This window comes from Schistocerca americana, chromosome 10 (genome assembly GCF_021461395.2).
Source record: "Schistocerca americana isolate TAMUIC-IGC-003095 chromosome 10, iqSchAmer2.1, whole genome shotgun sequence".
NCBI classification, from domain to species: Eukaryota; Metazoa; Arthropoda; class Insecta; order Orthoptera; family Acrididae; genus Schistocerca; species Schistocerca americana.
The window spans coordinates 94,740,510-94,763,404 of NC_060128.1; the positions used below are offsets into that span (position 1 = coordinate 94,740,510).

At 40.0% G+C, this 22,895-nt stretch overlaps 1 protein-coding gene across 4 annotated transcripts in view; it reads right to left on the bottom strand.

The window, feature by feature from the left end:
- Positions 1-1,528: 1,528 nt before the first annotated feature.
- Positions 1,529-22,895, bottom strand: part of LOC124552234 (pyruvate kinase-like) — a 146,112-nt gene continuing 124,745 nt past the window's right edge. For all 4 annotated transcript variants that reach the window (XM_047126513.1, XM_047126514.1, XM_047126512.1 and 1 more), the window contains 5 exons: positions 22,321-22,502; positions 17,066-17,311; positions 12,994-13,216; positions 7,695-7,851; positions 1,529-2,343 (listed from right to left, as the gene is read on the bottom strand). In XM_047126513.1, coding sequence (XP_046982469.1) covers positions 2,334-2,343; positions 7,695-7,851; positions 12,994-13,216; positions 17,066-17,311; positions 22,321-22,502 — 818 coding nt within the window. In that variant the 3' untranslated portion in view covers positions 1,529-2,333. The remainder of the gene's footprint in view (positions 2,344-7,694; positions 7,852-12,993; positions 13,217-17,065; positions 17,312-22,320; positions 22,503-22,895) is intronic.

The following is a 22,895-nucleotide window of genomic DNA, read 5'->3' on the forward strand; positions in this document are numbered from 1 at the left end:
ATGGCTGTTTGATAGAGAGCAGAAAAGGAGTAAATAAGAGGGCACAATATTATGTGAATAAGGTGGGTGCGGAATGACTTCCCAACCAAACTCCTGAATATTTTTGCCAGTCTAGCTGAATGCACGTGGGCCTTATTGTGGAGTGGTTTCACACCATTCAGTCTTCCTGGGAATTTTTCTTGGATTGCATCTGCAAGACATCTCACTTGTTGTCAATGTGTCAATGTTGTCAATGTGGTTATGCCTCTGGGAAGCAATTTGTAGTACACCACATCACTGTTCCACAAGATGCATTACATTATCTTTTGTGGTTGCCCACAGGTCTTTGTATAGGGAGTTGCATTGTTTGCATTCAACCGTTCCTTTCTTTTCCTTATGTTAGCCTAAAGACACATCTTGTCACCAGTAAGAATACAGGATAGGTATAGTCGATGTTTTTCTTGAGCCACTCTACTTGCACGCACAGACGCCTGCTGAGTTTTGTGATTTTGGCTTAGAGCATGCGCTTCCTGTACGTCAATTTTTGAATCTTCCACATTGCATGCAAATGTCACATAATGAACTATTTAGTGTTATTTAGGTTGGTACGATACTATTCGGATGAACTTTTTAAATACATTTTATGATAGACTGCTGGAACAGCTGCAACTTGACACGACCACGATCATACAAAAGGTTTATCATACATAAACGAAATTAATACAATTTACTAGACAGTCTTGTGCAAATTACAAGTACCTACCTACAGCAGTTTGGATTTTATATCTTAGTGTCAGAGATCACAGGCTAAGATCTGAGCACAGGGAATGGAATTTTGCCATTGGCCTTCAAACAGAACTTCCCTACTTTTATCATCAGTGACTTGCAAGGACCATAGGAAACATGAATGAAGGATGGCAGGGATTGGAGTTGAAGTAAAGAAGATCAGAGTCTAAAGTCCCTTCTAACAACACAGTCATCAGAAACTAAAACAAACTCTAATCTGGAAAGGCAATTGATTGTCCACCATCCAACCAATTGCCTTAAGTGATTTAAGGAATTGTGCAAACTCTATATCTGGGTGGATGGATACGGGTTTAAACCACTTTTGTCATGAATATAAGTTGTGTCTGACCATGGTGCCATCTTAGTGGTATGGGTTTGAATCCTGCTCTGCAAGAATACTAGTGTACAAACACGACTTTTGACATTCTCACTTGGTTCTCATAACCAATTCCTACATGAACTTTAACAATATTATGAAAAGGCTGGTTGCTACTCACCATATAGTGGAGATGCTTAATTGCAGATAGGCACCACAAAAAGACTGTTCTGACAATCTTTTGTTGTGTCTATTTGCAACTCAGCATCTCAGCTATATGGTGAGTAGCAACTATCCTTTTCATAATATCGTTACATTTCATCCTCGATTATCCATTGTTCCACGTGAACTTCTGGACAAAAATTTGTGTGAGTTGCAAAGAGGTATGAACCAAACTGTTCCTGTTGAAAGGGATAGGAGGAAAGGGGTATAAGAAAATAGATTCAGTCAATCAGATATGCTGAGTATATTTTCAACTTTTTTCCTTACAGTATTACTTCAATGTAGTTTTCCTTTCTTTACCAACTTACACAAAATTTAATACATATCAACAATTATCGGAACCAGATATTGCCCAACAGTTTTTAAATAGCTATAAGTTAATAAAAATAAATTAAAATTATACTGTCATCAGGAACAATTACATTGTATGCTTGGAAACTGCCAGGCTCTATGGAGGGGAAAGTTAACTTTTTATAGGTTCAACAGTAATATAGATACATCAAATATATATCACAACGTTAACTCTGCCTTCTTAATTATAAACTATTTGTGTTACATACATTACAGTGTTTTCCATGCCGTGTTCAATAACTACTTCCAACATTTTAATACTGAAAATATGCATGGCTGGGTATTTTTCATTTCCAGGAACAATAGAATTGACAACATGATTGAACTAAAGCACAAATACACAAAACTGACGGGCGCACACACACCGCTTGAACATACAACAATATTTTGAAGAGGACAGCTTTTGGCGCATTCACCATGAAACAGTGAACATGAAACAGAGGAGTAAAATTCCTCAACAAAGCAGCCAGGTGTGTGTGAACTGAGTAGTTATCTTTGGCAGTACCTCACTGACTCTTCCTAAATATGGAAGGACAGTCTACAGACAACACAGTCTAGCATTTGCTGCTACAAAATTTTATTACATTACACGGCATACGGGCACTGAGATGCCAACAGAAAGCCAAACGAAAGATGGGATGAAATGTTTCAGCAAGCAGCTACAACGGACTTGGCATGATTACACGTGACTGAAACAAAAGACACCAAATAAATTACATACAGTTCAAAAGATTCAACCAGACTATGTACACTTTTCTCCTTTTAAGTGGACTGATTTTTTATGGATTATTCCAAAAGAGTCCAATAGTAAAGAAATACAGGGTGATTCAAAAAGAATACCACAAATTTAGGAATTTAAAACTCTGCAACGACAAAAGGCAGAGCTAAGCACTATCTGCCGGCGAATTAAGGGAGCTATAAAGTTTCATTTAGTTGTACATTTGTTCGCTTGAGGCGCTGTTGACTAGGCGTCAGCGTCAGTTGATGCTAAGATGGCGACCGCTCAACAGAAAGCTTTTTGTGTTATTGAGCACGGCAGAAGTGAATCGACGACAGTTGTTCAGCGTGCATTTCGAACGAAGTATGGTGTTAAACCTCCTGATAGGTGGTGTATTAAACGTTGGTATTAACAGTTTACAGAGAATGGGTGTTTGTGCAAAGGGAAAAGTTCTGGACGGCCGAGAACGAGTGATGAAAGCCTCCAAGAAGCCCTGATCTTACCCCCTGCGATTTTTTCTTATGGGGGTATGTTAAGGATATGGTGTTTCGGCCACCTCTCCCAGCCACCATTGATGATTTGAAATGAGAAATAACAGCAGCTATCCAAACTGTTACGCCTGATATGCTACAGAGAGTGTGGAACGAGTTGGAGTATCGGGTTGATATTGCTCGAGTGTCTGGAGGGGGCCATATTGAACATCTCTGAACTTGTTTTTGAGTGAAAAAAAACCTTTTTAAATACTCTTTGTAATGATGTATAACAGAAGGTTATATTATGTTTCTTTCATTAAATACACATTTTTAAAGTTGTGGTATTCTTTTTGAATCACCCTGTATATCAGATGAGTAGATTCTGGGTGTACCAATAAGTATGCAACCATTGTAAATAAGGTAAGTTATGTAACTGCTATCTCTAAAACTGAAGTGTGTTACAAAAATTCATGCAACTTCCTAAAATTAGAACAATTTACTTGTTACAAAATTAAGGGTTGCAGCTTTTAGTGCAACACATTGCACTTCAAGATACTTCCACATCACTGTGTTACACTAAACTAGGTGTAGAAAAGATTTATCACTAGATATTCCAACAAATTATGCCAATTATAATGTCATGGTAGTTAACTGTTATGTCCAAACTAAAGAAAACAGAGATTAACAGCACCATTCAGGCAGTGACTTCTTGCAGACTATTGTAGAAAGTGTCAAACTTCCACTTCATGTAAGTAATTTGCAATTTTCACAGCAATGAACATGTCGTAGAGAACAAAATTTTTATATTTTTGATCTTGCTTTAAAATTCAAACCAGTCTCCCCTTACACACTAACAAGGGACACCTTTGACCTCTTATGATCTCAACTGCAAGAAACAATGCTCAAAAATAATAAAACAACAATGGCCAGTGTAATTTCCAAGCAAAACTTTACATTCTACCACACATGACATTTTAATAGAGAGAAAGTAATAAGATTGCAATACCACAGGAGGGAAATTATAGATCATTCAGAGATGTCATTGTACCATTACATTTTCAATCGACAGTGCCAAAAACACTAATTATAATAGCACAAAACACCCACATCCTACACACTTTATAGTGTTTATTTTAATCCTCACAGCACAGATGCGGGATTTTGATGAAGTGGTTAAAACAAAATGGAAGATCATTTGTGCACCTCACTAAATTAGCCACCTTTTCACATTCAAGCAGTAAATATTAAGTCACACTAATTGCATTTTTAAATGATCATATGGTTATGTCAACATCTTAACTTGCCTTTTGTCAAATGCAATACAACACAGGCATATGCTTTGATGTAAAACATCGATTGTAAGTCACAGAGAAGTTTGATGATGAAGTAACAGTCATGTATCTTCCTCCTGACAGAGCTTATATTGCTAAAACAGGTAGACACCAGGGGGTTGGCAATGTTATGTTGTTTTCAATAGCAATATCTTCAGCATAACATCCTTGTTTGGAAAACTTGCACCTAGAAGGGAACGATCTGTGCAACCTGACCAGGAATCTCACAGCAATAGGCTCTTTTGCTTGGGCATTTTCACCATGGGCTGAAGTTAGAAAATGTTTCACGAGTTCTTTAGTCTTTTTTGCACTTTTGATTGTCTCCACATGAATGATTCACATGCAGGCTGTTTCAAGTTTCTTTGAAATATTTGGACCGAAAGTGCTTTGCACCTCCTGAGAACAAATTTATAGCCTTCATAACTGTTCTCTAGTACGCTGTCATCAATGTGTACTAATACACCGGGCATTGACTGTTTGGAAGGAGATAGTTCTTATTCACTCTGGACTACTACTGTTGCTCTGGAGGTGAACGTCGTGTACTACTTAAATAGCCAGCTTCACATGCAAGTTCTTTCTGTCCTTCAAAATCACTGTCTATCAAGTGTAACATCATCCCCAATATATTTCTGAATTTTCTATACTCGACCTCTATCATTTCCATATTCAGCATGTTGCAACTTCCTAATATACGAGGTGCGGCTAGAAAAAACCGGACTGATGCTGGAAAAAACATTTATTTACAATTTCATGTTATCTCCTTCAATGTACTCTCCTCCTCGGTCTCCACACCGCTCCATACGAATTTTCCACTGTTCATAGCAATGCTGCAGATCATTTTCGGTAAGTCCATACATTACTTCCGTCGCTTTTTCTTTTACTGCTTCAACAGTCTCAAATCTAGTTCCTTTCAAAGCTGACTTGACTTTAGGGAAAAGAAAGAAGTCACAGGGGGCCAAATCAGGTGAGTAGGGTGGATGATCTAAGATGGGAATGTTGTGTTTTGCCAAAAACGTCTTCACTGACAACGCACTGAGCCGGGGCATTGTCTTGGTGAAGGATCCATGACTTTTTTCTCCACAAATCGTTCCGTTTTCTCTGTACTCGCTCACGCAGGGTAGCCAGGACGCTAATGTAGTAATCCTGATTCACTGTTTGTCCCTCTGGTACCCAATCAATGTGCACAATCCCTTTGATGTCAAAAAAAAACAATCATCATTGCCTTGAATTTCGATTTTGACATTCGTGCTTTTTTTTTGTCGTGGAGAACCAGGAGTTTTCCAATGCATCGATTGGCGTTTAGTTTCGGGATCGTAAGTAGAAAACCACGATTCATCGCAAGTAATAACATTTTGTAAGAAGGTGGGATCACTTTCAATGTTTTCCAGGATGTCAGAACAAATCATTCTTCGGCGTTCCTTCTGTTCAATTGTGAGACACTTTGGAACCATTTTTGAACACACTTTGTTCATGTTGAAACTTTCATGAAGAATCTGCCTAACACTTTCCTTGTCAACTCCTGTTAACTCACACTGCTCTGATTGTTAAACGGCGATCTTGTCGAACAAGTTTACCGATTTTTTCAATGTTTGCATCAGTTTTTGCTGACAATGGTCTGCCAGCGCGAGTGTCATCACTGGTGTCTTTGCGGCCATCTTTAAATCGTTTAAACCACTCAAACACTTATGTTCGCGATAAACAATCATCGCCGTACACTTGTTGTAACATTACAAATGTTTCACTTGCAGATTTTCCTAGTTTGAAACAAAATTTGATGTTAACACGCTGTTCTTTCTGTACACTCAACATTTTCTGACGCACAGACAAAACGTCAACTACTTAGAACAGACGCCACGGGCAGACTGAGTGCAGGAGGCAGATGAAACTCGAGCAGTAGGCGGAGCGAGAGTCACGTGACAGGCCACGCGACTTTCAGCCTTATTGCATTCGTTTTATTGTTTCACCAGTACTAGTCCGGTTTTTTTCTAGCCACACCTCGTATGGACCAAATTTGTAGGATTAATTCTCTTTATGACATCACTGCACACAGTAAGCAACATGCAAAAATACCAAGAGACATTCTTACTGCAGTTATACCATGAATGCAACTAGCACTTGTTAGTGGAGCTACAATATGCCGCTAACAGACTAGTGCGGAGTTTTGCATGGACACGACACAGCCAACAGTTTCTGTTTATTGGCTGTTAGTCTAAGCATGGTTTCGTGCAGTTCCAAGCGTTCAAGGTCAAATGTGCCCCTTAAAAAAAAATATATATCTCAACTATTTTCTTCATAAACTAATTTCAATAAGATTTGTTAACCATTTTTTATTTCAAAATTATGTTGTGACATTTATTAATATTTCACCAACTTCATATACTGAGCAAGTTCAAACATTAGAAAATAAAAAGGCAGTCACATGTGTAGTGAAACATTTATTGAGATTACATTATCAAAGAATAGTGTTAACTAAAAATGTCAAGCATCAAACAGTAGCATACTTTTACCACATGACTCAATTATCTCTCACCAAATGATTAAGACACAGTACACATGTATTAAAAAAAGAGGGGTGGGGAGGAAAGGTCCAGTTAACAACCCCTACAAGGAAAATTATCATCCAACACTTAGCTAAGAAAACAGAATACCGTTTCATACAGCACTGTTGCCAATTCACAGCTATCTCCTGGCCAAATGTTTGGTGTCCCTTGTTTGGTGGCAAATGAACCTTCAGACTTTCCATTATATAAAAAAAAAAAAAAAAAAAAAAAAAAAAAAAAAAAAAAAAAAAAAAAAAAAAGCTGATGAAATCAGAAAAAGAAATTTGGATGAATCCAAAGAATGAGTCATATAAGATGAACAAGATAAACAACAGTACATGACTTTGAAAAATTAAAAGGCAAAGCTAATTTACTTAGGAAAGCACAACCATCAGGCAGTACACAAATCAAGAAAATGAAGACAATATAGAAATAAATTAAGAAATGGGTAGTTTCCAAAAGGAAACAGTTTCACGATATTAGGAAAGAAAAAGTAATCAGAAGAAGCACCACTGGAAATAGCATGCAGCTAATTTAGCTGTTTAAATGCTATCTGTCTTTGGCCCAGAACAAGAGCAGCACCTCTGGATAATCAACACTGAAGATTGTGTTAAAAAACACACATTCCCATTTTAAATGATAAAGCTAAAATTTAGAATTAAGCATGCAGAATTCCACCTCAGGAATCTCCTCTTCCTCCTCCTCTTCTCCTCCCTCCTCCTCCCCCCCCCCCCCCCCCCCAAAAAAAAAAAAAAAACCTTTAACTAGACTGTTTCTCAATATATCTGGCTGTTTTAATAGCTAACTAGAAGACTTTTCTTTGCATTAAAACAGCACCACCTTTCTGACCACAGCTTCGACGCCAAAGATACAATCACAATGACTGCAGTGTAGTTTGTTCTGGCTAGTCGTATCTCATCGAAGCTCATGCCAGACACCCTCCACTTCCTAACTGTTTAGGCTACTGGGGATACATACACAATGCGCATCGTGTTTGTGAATCCGGAGCCCTGCTTCCAGCCAGTGACGACGATTACTGGGTCTCCGTCACGAATGAAACCACGAGACTTGCCGAACTGCAAACCAAACTGGACACGCACGTCCACATCCTTCAGCCAGTCCTGCAGCGGTGGTGCTGAAACACGTGAATTAACAAACATTGTGGCAGTCAGCTGAAACTATCTCATTTTAAGCTACAAAATTCATGTGGCACCACATCAGTAAATACACTGGCAGAAACATACAATTATGGCCATTACTGCTCTGGGAGCCAAAATGTCGTCACCGTCACCGTCACCGTCACCGTCACCGTCACCGTCACCGTCACCGTCACCGTCACCGTCACCGTCACCGTCACCGTCACCGTCACCGTCACCGTCACCGTCACCGTCATCATCATCATCATCATTATTGATGTTGTTGTTATGGTGGTCTTGTCTGAGAACTGGTTTCCTGCAGCTCTCCATGCTACTCTATCCTATACGAGCCTCTTCACCTCCGAGTAACTACTATAATCTACATCCTCCTGGATCTGCTTACGGTCTTCATCTTTGCCTCCCTTTATTGTTTTTATCCCTCACTCCCTCCACTATTAAATTTATGATCCCTTGATATCCCAGGATTAGTCCCATCACCAATCCTTTCTATTGGTCAAGTTGTGACATAAATTTCTCGTCTCCCCAATTCTACTCAGTACTTACTCATTAGTTACATGATCTACATCTACATCCATACTCCGCAAGCCACCTGACAGGGCACCCTTTCCCAATCCTTTGGAACGCTACACCCTTTTGGAGACCTACGGTACACCGCTGCAAGAAGTGGGCAAGTTCCTTCACATAATCTGTGTAAAATCAAACTGGTATCCCATCAGGTCCAGCGGCCTTCCTTCTTTTGAGTGATTTTAATTGTTTCTCTATCCCTCTGTCGTCTATTTCGATATCTATCATTTTGTCATCTGTGCGACAATCTAGAGAGGGAACTACAGTGCAGTCTTCCTCTGTGAAACACCTTTGGAAAAAGACATTTAGTGATTGACCCATCTAATCTTCAGCATTCTTCTGCAGCACCACATTTCGAAAGCTTCTGCTCTCATTTTACCTAAATGGTTTCTTGTCCATGTTCCATGTCCATACATGGGTACACGTCAGACAACCTTCATAAAAGATATTCAGTGTTAAATTTCTGTTCTCCAGAAATTCTTCCTTGGTATTGCCAGTCTTGGTCGTCATCAGTTATTTTGCTGCCGAAATAGCAAAACTCGTCTACTACTTGAAGTTTCTCAATTCCTAATGTAATTTTATTATCACCACGTGATTTAATTCTACTACATTTAATTACCTTGTTTTACTCTTGTTGATGTTCATCTTAAATCTTCCTTTCAAGACACTGTCCATTCCATTTAACTCTTCTTTTGTCACGCATTAATGCTAGTACTTGGAAAAAATTGTGACTCTTTGAACGTAAATGATAGTATTACAGTCTCATGAACTAGTAACAAGCTAGTAACAAGCTAGTAACAAGCTAGTAACAAGCTAGTAACAAACTAGTAACATTAACTCTGTTGTTTTTACCCCACAGAAAACACCGTTTTACCCCTCTGGTGGTAATAACACCCAGATTGGGAACCGCTGTTCTACACACATCAAAAAAAGTTTTGCATCACCTCGGTTCTGAGAGTTCCGGAACTTGTACAGAAAATTGGAAGAGAGATCAACATAAACATCATTTCCATCCTTTTTATGGCTCATGAAAACCACACATTGCATGTTGTACCACCATACAGCAAGAGCTTCAGAGGTGGTGTTTCGGATTGGTGTACACACCGGTTCCTCTAATACCCAGTAGCACATCCTCTTGCATTGACACATGCCTGTATTCGTCACGGCATACTATCTACAAGTTCATCAAGGCACAGTTAGTCCACATTGTCCCACTCCTCAACGGCGATTCGGCGTAGATCCCTCAGAGTGGTCGGTGTGTCACGTCATTCATAAACAGCCCTTTTTTCAATCTATCCCAGGCATGTTCGATAGGTTTCATGTCTGGGGAACAGGCTGGCCACTAGTTGAGCGATGTCGTTATCCAGGAGGAAGTCATTCTCTAGATGTGAATGATGGGGAAGTAAATTGTCGTCCAGGAAGACTAATGCCTCGCCAATATGCTGCCGATATGATTGCACTATCTGTCAAAGGATGGCATTCAGGTATCTTACAGCTGTTACAGCACCTTCCTTAACCACCAGCGGCATAAGTCAGCTCCACATAATGCCACCCCAAAACAGCCTGACCAGGTTGCCTCCAAAGTTCTCCAACGATTATCTGGTAGAAGGCATATGTGACACTAATCGGTGAAGAGAACGTGATGCTAATCCTGAGTGGTCCATCTGACACATTTGACCCAGCCCTTTTTTCAATCTATCCCAGGCATGTTCGATAGGTTTCATGTCTGGGGAACAGGCTGGCCACTAGTTGAGCGATGTCGTTATCCAGGAGGAAGTCATTCTCTAGATGTGAATGATGGGGAAGTAAATTGTCGTCCAGGAAGACTAATGCCTCGCCAATATGCTGCCGATATGATTGCACTATCTGTCAAAGGATGGCATTCAGGTATCTTACAGCTGTTACAGCACCTTCCTTAACCACCAGCGGCATAAGTCAGCTCCACATAATGCCACCCCAAAACAGCCTGACCAGGTTGCCTCCAAAGTTCTCCAACGATTATCTGGTAGAAGGCATATGTGACACTAATCGGTGAAGAGAACGTGATGCTAATCCTGAGTGGTCCATCTGACACATTTGACCCATCTGTACCGTGCTGCACAGTGTTGTGGTTGCAAAGATGGACTTCCCCATGGACGTCGGGAGTGAAGTTGTGCATCACGCAGCCTATTGCACACAGTGAGTCTTAAAATGACGTTCTGTGGCTGCACGAAAAGCATTATTCAACATGGTGGCATTGCTGTCAGAGTTCCTTCGAGCCATAATCCGTAGGTAGTGGTCACCCACTGCAGTAGTAGCCCTCAGGCGGCCTGAGCAAGGCATGTCATCAACAGTTCCTGTCCGTACTGTATCTCCTCCATGTCCGAACAACATTGCTTTGGTTCACTCCGAGATGCTGGACACTTCCCTTGTTGAGAGCCCTTCCTGGCACGAAGTAACAATGCGGACATGATCGAACTGCGCTACTGACCGTCTAGGCATGGTTAAACTACAGACAACACGAGCTGTGTTATCTCCTTCCTGGTGGAATGACTGGAACTGATCAGCTTTTGGTATAAGGATGATGAGGATTAACATAGTGATGCCATAGATGACAAGGGCCAGTAAGAAGAAACTGTAGAAAAGAAAACAGTTTGCAAATTAATGTAAACCATTTCTTGTCATTTATTTTATTTTGCTTTGTATTATCAAAATGTAGACAATTAGTAAACGGCATAAACTTAGAATAGGTATAATCTTAACTTTTTGGAACATACTTTGTCATGATCCCTATATTGTGTGAAAGTCTTCTGTTGTGCCTATCTGCGACTCAGCATCTCTACTACAGAGTGAGTAGCAACTATTCTTTTCATAGTATTGTTACATTCCATCCAGGATTTCCCATAGTTTGTAGTTTTGGTTAGTCAGTACAGGGTTATTACAAATGATTGAAGCGATTTCACAGCTCTACAATAACTTTATTATTTGAGATATTTTCACAATGCTTTGCACACACATACAAAAACCCAAAAAGTTTTTTTACGCATTCACAAATGTTCGATATGTGCCCCTATAGTGATTCGGCAGACATCAAGCCGATAATCAAGTTCCTCCCACACTCGGCGCAGCATGTCCCCATCAACGAGTTCGAAAGCATCGTTGATGCGAGCTCGCAGTTCCGGCACGTTTCTTGGTAGAGGAGGTTTAAACACTGAATCTTTCACATAACCCCACAGAAAGAAATCGCATGGGGTTAAGTCGGGAGGGCGTGGAGGCCATGTCATGAATTGCTGATCATGATCTCCACCACGACCGATCCATCGGTTTTCCAATCTCCTGTTTAAGAAAGGCCGAACATCGTGATGGAAGTGCGGTGGAGCACCATCCTGTTGAAAGATGAAGTCGGCGCTGTCGGTCTCCAGTTGTGGCATGAGCCAATGTTCCAGCATGTCCAGATACACGTGTCCTGTAACGTTTTTTTCGCAGAAGAAAAAGGGGCCGTAAACTTCAAACCGTGAGACTGCACAAAACACGTTAACTTTTGGTGAATTGCGAATTTGCTGCACGAATGCGTGAGGTTTCTCTACCGCCCAGATTCGCACATTGTGTCTGTTCACTTCACCATTAAGAAAAAATGTTGCTTCATCACGAAAACAAGTTTCGCACTGAGCGCATCCTCTTGCACAAGCTGTTGCAACCGCGCCGAAAATTCAAAGCGTTTGACTTTGTCATCGGGTGTCAGGGCTTGTAGCAATTGTAAATGGGTAAGGCTTCTGCTTTAGCCTTTTCCTTAAGATTTTCCAAACCGTCGGCTGTGGTACATTTAGCTCCCTGCTTGCTTTATTCGTCGACTTCCGCGGGCTACACGTGAAACTTGCCCGCATGCGTTCAACCGTTTCTTTGCTCACTGCAGGCCGACCCGTTGATTTCCCCTTACAGAGGCATCCAGAAGCTTTAAACTGCGCATACCATCGCCGTATGGAGTTAGCAGTTGGTGGATCTTTGTTGAACTTCGTCCTGAAGTGTCGTTGCACTGTTATGACTGACTGCTGTGAGTGCATTTCAAGCACGACATACTCTTTCTCGGCTCCTGTCGCTATTTTGTCTCACTGCGCTCTCGAGCGCTCTGGCAGCAGAAACCTGAAGTGCGGTTTCAGCCGAACAAAACTTTATGAGTTTTTCTACGTATCTGTAGTGTGTCGTGACCATATGTCAATGAATGGAGCTACAATGAATTTATGAAATCGCTTCAATCATTTGTAATAGCCCTGTATATGTTAAAATTAAATTTTTCTCAGGCATTCTCTTTTTTTTAAAAAAACAAAAAAAGAGGGGTGGGGGGGGGGGGGGACTTATAATCAGGGTCAATATGGTAGTGTGTAGTTATTACTTCATTGTCTTGCGAATTAAGAAAGAAATTAGGAGGCAATACTGCTTGGCTAATTCTCCTTCATTTAATAGAGTAAAAATGTTTAAGTAACTTTCTTCATCATGCTATCAGTAACAATTACAGTGTAGAGGTCACTGAAGAACCCAATGTCAATATTGCAACAGATACAAACGACATTCTACCTTACCTGTGTAATGCAAGGGCAGAATAGCCCTGTAGAGATGGCACTGACGAGCCACTTGTCCGTACCGCGTGACGGCGATTATCGGGCACCTGGGACGGTACTTTGAGATTAGGTGTGCCGACCGCCCAGTGGTGGTGATCACAATGATGGCAGTGGCCAAGCACTTCATGGAAGCCTCCACAGTGGCGATCGCTACCGATTGTGCTACGTCCATTGGAGGAACAGCCTGTGGAATGTGGAAAGGTACGTTTTACTAGCTTAGCGCCCAGTGCTTCACTTGCAGTAACTGTACGATTTGTACATTTCTTTGTTTTTATTTCATCAAATTTTGTGTTGTTATGCCCAATGCTCAAGTGTAAACCAACACACTGTGCAAACAGTGTAAAACCAAATGTCAATTTTCGCAGCTCTACCTTTCGTCCCCTATTTCACCGTCTTGGTATGGAATTTCAAAAAATCAATTCTTAAATGATGCCTAGAGTGTAAGACCAACACCCTCTCCAAATTTAAAGTTTCTATCTTCAATGGTCTGGGCTGGGTGGTGATGAATCAGTGAATCAGTCAGGCCCTATTTCACCCCTTTAAGGGCTGAATTTCCAAACACCCTGAAAAGTCCCCCCCCTCCCCCCAACCGAGAAGCCAAATACAAATTTTCATTGATTTGGCCTTAAAAATGCTTCCATGATGAATTATTGCCATGAAATATTTCAACACCTATTTAAACCCCCCTTCCCCCAATTAGTGGTTAAATTTCTAAAAACATAAAATGTATTTTTTTCTAACTGAAAAATCAAATCTCAATTTTACACAGACATAGCTTTAAAAATGCTGCAGTACTTTTTTTTTTAATTAATTATGTACTTAAAAACCTTTCACCCACTATTTCATTCCCCAGGGGCTCCATTTCCAGATATGTTGAAACAGGCATTTTTTCAGAATGAGAAAACAAATACCAACGTTTGTAGCTACAGTTTCAAAACTGACATTTTGCGAAACAACGTTTTATCCCCTATTTGGGCCCCTTATGAGAGGAATTTCGAAAAATCCCCTCTTAAATGATGCCTACAGTACAAGGTCAACATTCTCTACAAATTTCAAGTTTCTTCCCTTTGCAGTTTGGGCTGGGCAATGAGTCAATCAAGACATTCTTTTATACATATAGCTGTATTGCCATCGTAATAGAACTAGAGTTATGCTGCCATGCTTGAAATTAATTATGGGCCTGAAAATGTTAGCATGTATTTTTGGTGAAATAACTGTTTCTGTATATGACGGGAAGACGGGAGGGGGGGGGGGGGGGGGGTCCTGACTGGAATATGTACTTTGACAGAAACACAGAAACGTGAACAGTTTTTTCTGAAATGGTCTTTTCTTCTTTTGGCTCAATAAATTTCCAACAAACAATTCTCAACATAATCAGCAGCATTCTCCTCAAAGATAAATAGTACCTCTCTAATTTAACATGTTTCTTGAAATTTTTCTTTTATCACTCAATTCAGTAGTAACAAAATTGGTAGAAAATTTATTTTTGATCTTGTGTGGCCATTTATAGCTGTCCAGCCCACACCTGACAAGCTATAGAACTAACAAGGTACTTAGCATAGAAGCAGAATGGAAAATAACTCAATGTTAGGGGAAGACTTTCAGATTGGTTGAAACACACAAAGATTTTGTGTTCTGGTTGTTTTAGTGCAGAGTGTCGACACTAGGTTAGCAGTGAGTGCTAGTGTGAACAAATGAGAATTATGACCGTCAGAGGTGACACTGATAGGGATGCCGATCCCTTCTTGTATTGCAAGCATTGTAATCTACCTCCATCCAACTGTCTTTTCCTACATTGCTGATATTCCTACCTGGAGTTTGGATTGTTTAGTTATATTTCGATAGTGTGTATTACCATTTAAAATATCAAACAAATGTGCCAGAAACATTTTATTAATTAATGGCACAAATAACTGGTTTTGTGGGCCTAAAATTTTTCCAAGTGCAGGACCTCAAGTGTTAAATGTGGTGGTTAAAAGCAAAGTGGTGTAAGTGACAAAACCAAATATCTGGAGATATAGACACCATATCGTAGTGGAAAAAAACCATATCTGGTGGCATCAAGACATAGATGTATCGAATAATTTGAACTGCTTCCTACAAGTTATTTGAAGAATTACAACACACTGTCGGGTTGCAGACAAATGGTGGACATACAGAAGTTCGGGTCGGTCCTGGAGGCACGTTCAGATGACCGAGGCAGTTAAGGCAACTGCTCGCATAATGGGGGAAATCTGGGTTCAAGTCTCAGTCGAGCACAAATTTTCATTGTCATCACTACAATGTACAGCTGGAATCTGATCATACTCACAACTGTCGATACATATCTTACGTTTGAAAAACTACTTAAGAAGTGCTTTCTCTTTGGATGCAAAGAGATGCAAGTGCACATGCAAGGACATGTTCTCAAAACATATAGAAGAAACTAGCAAGTAGAGGACCTATCACACTAACTATGCGGTGTTTAATAAAAAGATATGCAAGTATTTGCAAATGGTAAGAGGTTGCTAGGAAATGTGTGTTTCTTTATGTAACACTGTTTATTCTTGTGCCTTATCCACTCCACTACTTGTACAGCCAAGAAAAGTTGTGGGTATGGATTAATGTAATAAGTGGAACTGGGACAAAATATTGTAGAGGGTGATTCAAAAAGAATACCACAACTTTAAAAATGTGTATTTAATGAAAGAAACATAATATAACCTTCTGTTATACATCATTACAAAGAGTATTTAAAAAGGTTTTTTTTCCACTCAAAAACAAGTTCAGAGACGTTCAATATAGCCCCCTCCAGACACTCTAGCAATATCAACCCGATACTCCAACTCGTTCCACACTCTCTGTAGCATATCAGGCGTAACAGTTTGGATAGCTGCTGTTATTTCTCGTTTCAAATCATCAATGGTGGCTGGGAGAGGTGGCCGAAACACCATATCCTTAACATACCCCCATAAGAAAAAATCGCAGGGGGTAAGATCAGGGCTTCTTGGAGGCCAGTTATGAAGTGCTCTGTCACGGGCTGCCTGGCGGCCGATCCATCGCCTCTGGTAGTTGACGTTCAGGTTTCATAACTAACCTTTTTTGTAGGACTCTCCATACAGTTGATTGTGGAATTTGCAGCTCTCTGTTAGCTCTGCGAGTCGATTTTCCTGGGCTGCGAACAAATGCTTGCTGGATGCGTGCTACATTTTCATCACTCGTTCTCGGCCATCCAGAACTTTTCCCTTTGCACACACCCATTCTCTGTAAACTGTTTATACCAACGTTTAATACACCACCTATCAGGAGGTTTAACACCATACTTCGTTCGAAATGCACGCTGAACAACTGTCGTCGATTCACTTCTGCCGTACTCAATAACACAAAAAGCTTTGTTGAGCGGTCGCCATCTTAGCATCAACTGACGTTGACGCCTAGTCAACAGCGCCTCAAACGAACAAATGTACAACTAAATGAAACTTTATAGCTCCCTTAATTCGCCGACACAGTGCTTAGCTCTGCCTTTTGTCGTTGCCGAGTTTTAAATTCCTAAAATTGTGGTATTCTTTTTGAATCACCCTGTATTACGTTGTTGTGAGTCATTCAAATCCTGAATTACTGATAGTCAAAGAGATGTATGTGACATCTTCTGAGCAGAGGGGTGTGAAACCATATTATTGATAAAAATCTCACTGAGCACAGTACTCAGTTTAACTGATTGATATTGCATTTATAGCTTCATTAATAACCACTGCATATGAGGGTTACTGTAGGAAATATAACAAATGAACACAGAACTTCAGAGTTGACACAAACTTTGTGGAGTAGGCATTACTACAGAAGCTACTGGCTTTAAGGGTTAGTACAGAATATTGTGCTGCATGTGAAATTTTCTTAAGCACACTTCTTTCTACGATGTTACGACTTGCCTGCCGGTTGAGAACTTATTTTGCCCTAGCTAATCACCACAATTCAGAATCGTCACAATTGAATTATTGGATTATGGCCCTCACATTGCAGCAAAACTTACCGATAGCTGTAACACCTAGCTCACCTTGGAACTGAGGTCGCTGAAGATCTGCCTCTGCCAGATGGCCGCTTCTGCCTCCTTGCAGATGTTTGCCATGGTCAGCACACACTCCAGGGGGTAGTCTCCCTTGGCAGTCTCACCAGACAGCATGACACAGTCGGCACCGTCCAGGATGGCATTTGCAACGTCCGAGGTTTCGGCCCTCGTGGGTCGGGGCTTCTTCACCATGGACTCCAACATCTGTGTCGCACAGATGACTGGCTTCCCGACCTGTAGAAGGAAATGACCACTGTTTCAGGGATAATGTTAGAAAGAAATTAAATACAGACCTGTCTAGTCATCCAAATCGAAGGAAGACTGAAGCAGATTTATGTAATTCATAACACTGCTAGAAAGCCCTAAAAGTACACCAGAATTTCCTCAATAATATATCTACAGGACTAAATTTTCGTCTAATGATTTTGTTGAGATTCAAATTTTACCGTCACATAATATCGTTGGTGTCCACAGATGATGTTATGTACACAGTTGTCCTAGCAGTGTGTGTTCCTTTACGAATAAAGTTGTTCTTTAAATATGAGTCGTTGCTGTAATTTGAAGTCCTAATCCTAACAGATATACTGTAAATGGGACTGAGTTTGCAAAGGCCAGTAGCTATTATTGCTGCGAAAAATAATTTAATCTAGTATATTAAGCTATCAATTTGAGATACAGTAGCTACCTACTACAAACAAGGAGAAAGCAGTTAACAAATCTGCATCTAAATTTTTTTGTTTGTAAATGAGTAGACATACAAATTAGAGAGAGTCACTAAGTGCCGTAAGACAAAACCTTAATGCTTTGAAATCTACTTAGAAAAAGGGGAGAACTGTGGAGCCTTACGACTGGAATGTTTTGCTTCTTCCTTCTTTTGGCCCCATTTAAGCTTCCAACAAATGCCTGTTTTTGTTTAGAATAAGGAGCGTTTTCGCACTGGTGAACAGAAAGCCTCATTGATTTAACGTATTACAACTTTTTGCTTCCCACACCCAATTCGATAATTACGTCTGCAGAATATTGATTTATATCTTTTGCAGGCAATCATAACCATGCAACCTACACTTGACAATACTCCAGATAGAACTGACAATGTACTTAGCATAACTTCATTTGTTAGGGGAAGACTTACAGCAAATCTAAAAATGTTAATAGATTTTTTTTCCAGATGCAACAGTGCAGACACTATAAGAAGGCAGTTGGCCACACGCATCAACTAGGATCGTCAAAATAAGAAAAACAAATGAGCAACATGCAATACAAAGAACTTGGTAATGGATACCGTGCAGCTGCTTTCTGCTATTGGGAGTGTCAAAGTAGTTCAGGCATGACATCTACTGGCATTTGATGCTACCCCAGTTCGAAACACCTGCCACCTAAAACTGCCCCGTTCTAGTGTGTGTGTTATACCAACTTCTGAATTTTAGCTGACAGACATCTATGAGGGGCATTAAATGAAAACCAAACACCCACCACAACAGATGAACTGGGAATAAGGGGACTTGTGAAAAAGTGGTTCCAGTCACATCTAAAAAATAGAAGACCTAACTGACATCTCTCATATTTCAAGCTGCTCAAACTATATTGTAAAGTATACTTCAGACCCAAATTATGTAAATATAGGTGTCCCCAGGATATAAAACTAATGTAAGGTACTTTAAAAATGTGTGTAAATATTAATTTTGTGTGTATAAATTGTAGGTATATTGTATTGTATACGATTTTGCTGACGAGATTCACACAATGTAAATTGTTACATGGATTAATAAAGATATCAATCAATCAATCAATCAATCAATCAACAGCGCCATTTAAAAGTAATCACCATATGCATTAAGACATTTATCCCATGGGGAGACAATGATCAGTTCCCATATTCTATAGAACGTGATCAGTCACTGACCTACAACAGCACCCACTCTTTGATTTCCTCATTCGACAAACCAAGTCCACACATCTATCTTCAGGTTGCCAAAGATGCAGAAATCACATGGTGAAAATCTGAGCTGTATGGAGGGTGTCTCACAGTTTCCCAAGCTAAAGTGTAGTGTAGCCTTCATCCAATTCACAGCGTGGGGATGGATGATGTAACAAGATGGTTCCATCTGATGTTTGGACTTTATAGTCTGTCAGTGTCTATAGTGCTGTGCACTGATTGTGGCTGCAAGCTCGACAAACTTGTCTTGTGGAGGGGACCTGCAGTCAAATGAGGTCCTAGTGACCTTACAGAAACTTGTGCGAACAGCTCTGGATTTCCTTGGAGGGGGGAGATGGGGATGTTTCTACTGATGGCTTTGCTGTTTGCCCTCAGGCTGTCAAATGGAATCCCTGTTGCATGGTAACACCCACCCCCACACTGCTACGCTTCAGCAATTTGGTTAAAAAACACTGCAACACCCTCCATACAGCCTCGATCCTACACCGCAATTTTCACACATTTAGTGAGCTGAAGAAAGTCGCACATGGATGTCCGTTTCACGAAATGCGAGAGTGGGTGCAGTTGTGGCCCCATCAGGGGCTGACCATGTTCTATGAAACAGGAATTGACCGTCTCATCTCCCAGTGCGACAAATGTCTCAATATGTGTGGTGATTTCTTTTGAAATGAACCATTCCATGGTCTCATTCTGCTGGGTGTTCAGTTCTCATTTGACTGTCCCTTATACACTGGATTATCTGGCATGTACCAGGTATACCGGTATGAAATGAGCATTAAGATACAAACGTGTCGATAGGGAAGACATTTGTTGTGAACGAGCCTTAAATTTTTTTTGTTTGGTTGGTATGACACATTTCATCGTATTAATGTCGGATTTTGTACCAGAAAGTGATGATTTGCCGAAAGCATTAAATTTTGGTTTTCAATTTGGGGGAGGGGGGGAAAAGAGAGAGAGAGAGAGAGAGAGAGAGAGAGAGAGAGAGAGAGAGAGAGAGAGAGAGAGAGAACTGCAGAGTCGCATCGAATGCTTGTCGAGGCATATGGTGATCGTGCTCTATCAGAAGCAACATGCAAAAGATGGTTTTTACAGTTCAGAAATAATGATTTTGACGTAAGAAATGAAGAACATGGAAGACCACCAAAAAAGTTCGAAGACGCCAAACTGCAAGCAATATTGGATGAAGATGATACTTTGAGTCAGGAGCAAATGGCAGCAATGCTAAATGTTGCACAACAAACAATTTATGACCATTTGAAAGCTATGGGAAAGATCCAAAATTGTGGAAAATGTGTGCCACATGAATTGAATGAAAGACAGATGGAAAACCGAAAAACCATTTGTCAAAGTTTGCTTCAAAGACACGAAAGAAAATTAGTTTTGTGTGTAATTGTTACTGGCGATGAAAAATTGATTTATTTTAAGAATCCTAAATGGGAAAAATCATGGGTTAATCCGGGACAACCATCAACATCGCCTGCAAAACCAGAGCGATTCGGCATCGGACAATGCTCTGTGTTTGGTGGGATCAGAAAGGTGTGGTTTATCATGAGCTTCTAAAACCCGGTGAAACTGTGAATACTAATTGCTACAGACAACAAATGATCAATTTGATCTATTCACTGATCGAAAAAAGACCAGAATGGTCCAGAAGACACGGCAAAGTATTTTTTTTGCACGACAATGCACCTGCACACAAAGCAAAACTGGTTCAGGATACAATCAAAACACTTGACTGGGAGCTGCTGCCCCACCCGCAATATTCACACTTGGCCCCTTCCGACTACCATTTGTTTTCATCACTGGGACACGCATTGGCTGAGGAACACTTCGATTCCTACGAAAAGTTGAAAATTAGGTGTCTGATTGGTTTGCTTCAAAAGACGAACATTTCTACTGGCATGGTGTCCACAAATTGCCAGAAAGGTGGTCAAAATGTATAGAAAGCAATGGTCAGTACTTTGAATAAAATGTTTTTACTTTTCAATTCAAAACTAGTGTTCCATTTTCACAAAAAGATGCTCATTTCATACCGGTACACCTGGTTCTTATACAGAACCGCTGAAAACTGGTGTTGCACCAGAGCACTGAGCACAATGACAAATTACATCCACGCATTTTTTATTTTTCAAACATTTGTTATGCACATTATCTTTCCAAACTGGAGATGATCTGCAATACTAATAATTGAAATTGTGCGATTTTCATTATTTATATATAGAAAATAAAGCTATTTTGAACTATCTCTGATAGAACAGTATCTGGATACAATTCACCATGAAATTGCGTTTATTAGCTAAATTTGCTTCCACATTCTGAGGCAGATATCACATCTATATTCTTATTTATATGGTGATAGTTGTTATTACAGTATACAGATTGAGCTACAACATTTTTTGTCTTTTGTTCTTTACTCTTACCACATTCGTCAAGCTGGTGCTTACTGTAAAATATATAGGAAAAACTATCCAGAATGAACTTAAGCGGAATATGTACTTAAAATAAATAGTTCAAAAGCAGATGCAGGACAGATTTGTAGGAAGAATCTTAAGGAAATTTAATTCATCCATGAAGGAAGTGGCTTACAAGACGGTTGTTTGACTGATTCTTGAGTATTTTTCATCAGTCTGTGACCCTTACCATGTAGAACACACACACACACACACACACACACACACACACACACACACACACACACACACACACAGAGAGAGAGAGAGAGAGAGAGAGAGAGAGAGAGAGAGAGAGAGAGAGAGAGAGAGAGAGTAGAGTAGAGTGGCACATTTCATTATGTAGTACCCTCCGCCACACACAATTAGGTCACTTACAGAGCATTACATGTAGATATAATAGCTGTCATTGATAACTGAGCTTGCACCTACATATTGGTTACATACTTACACACAGACTATAGCAGTGAAAATTTAACTGCCTTGCACATGAAAACTGTGGAAGTCCATCAGGTTTTTATAAATTAAGAATTCAGGTCCAGTTAATACCGCACCAGAGAACTGTGAACCATTATTGTATTTTTTTTTATTATTTGTCTAACAATTTCCAATTCATCACCAGTATGTGGTGATGTGTTTTGGTTGTTCGGCAAAGTAAAAAACAGACAACCAGTTTTCATGAAAAACATCAAAATTTTGTAACGTTTTAATGAAGCGAGTACATTAGACCTGTTAATATTTTTCCATTACAAAGAATAATTTTTTCCTTATAATTCTAACAAGAAGTCAACATGTTAACTAGACTCTTTCAGGTTTGTTGATTTCCAAAACTGTCAGAGGTATTTACAAACTCTTACCTTGTTGCACCTGGAAATCATTGCCTTCTGAGCAAGGAAGACCTTTTCAGGAGGAATTTCAATACCCAGGTCACCACGGGCCACCATGATGCCATCAGATGCCTCTATGATCTCGTCCAAATTAACCATTCCCTGATGGTTTTCAATTTTTGAGATGATAAGAATCTTCTTTCCTCCTTCACCTGAAAATTCAAAACAAGTTGCCATTACATTCTTTCCTGACAGAACTCAAAACGCTGTTTACAATACCTTGCTAGTAGAAGAAAAACTAAACATTCCCTCCCATACAACCTTAGCATTTGAGGCAAATTTATTTGTTGGGATGCAGACTCTACAGCAATACACCACCACTTTGACCTCAGCCTTCACTGGATGTAACTATCCCAAAGCAGATTTCCCAAGCCATTACATCCAATCCTGATATTGGTGAACAATTTCGGTGTACCCCACTTGTCACTCAGTGTTATCCTGGCCTTGAATGTACAGGGTGTCCGAAAAGACTTTCCCTGATTACATAAATTGATAACTCAGGCTAGAAGTAAGATACAAATATGAAACTTGTGTCAAATTGTTTA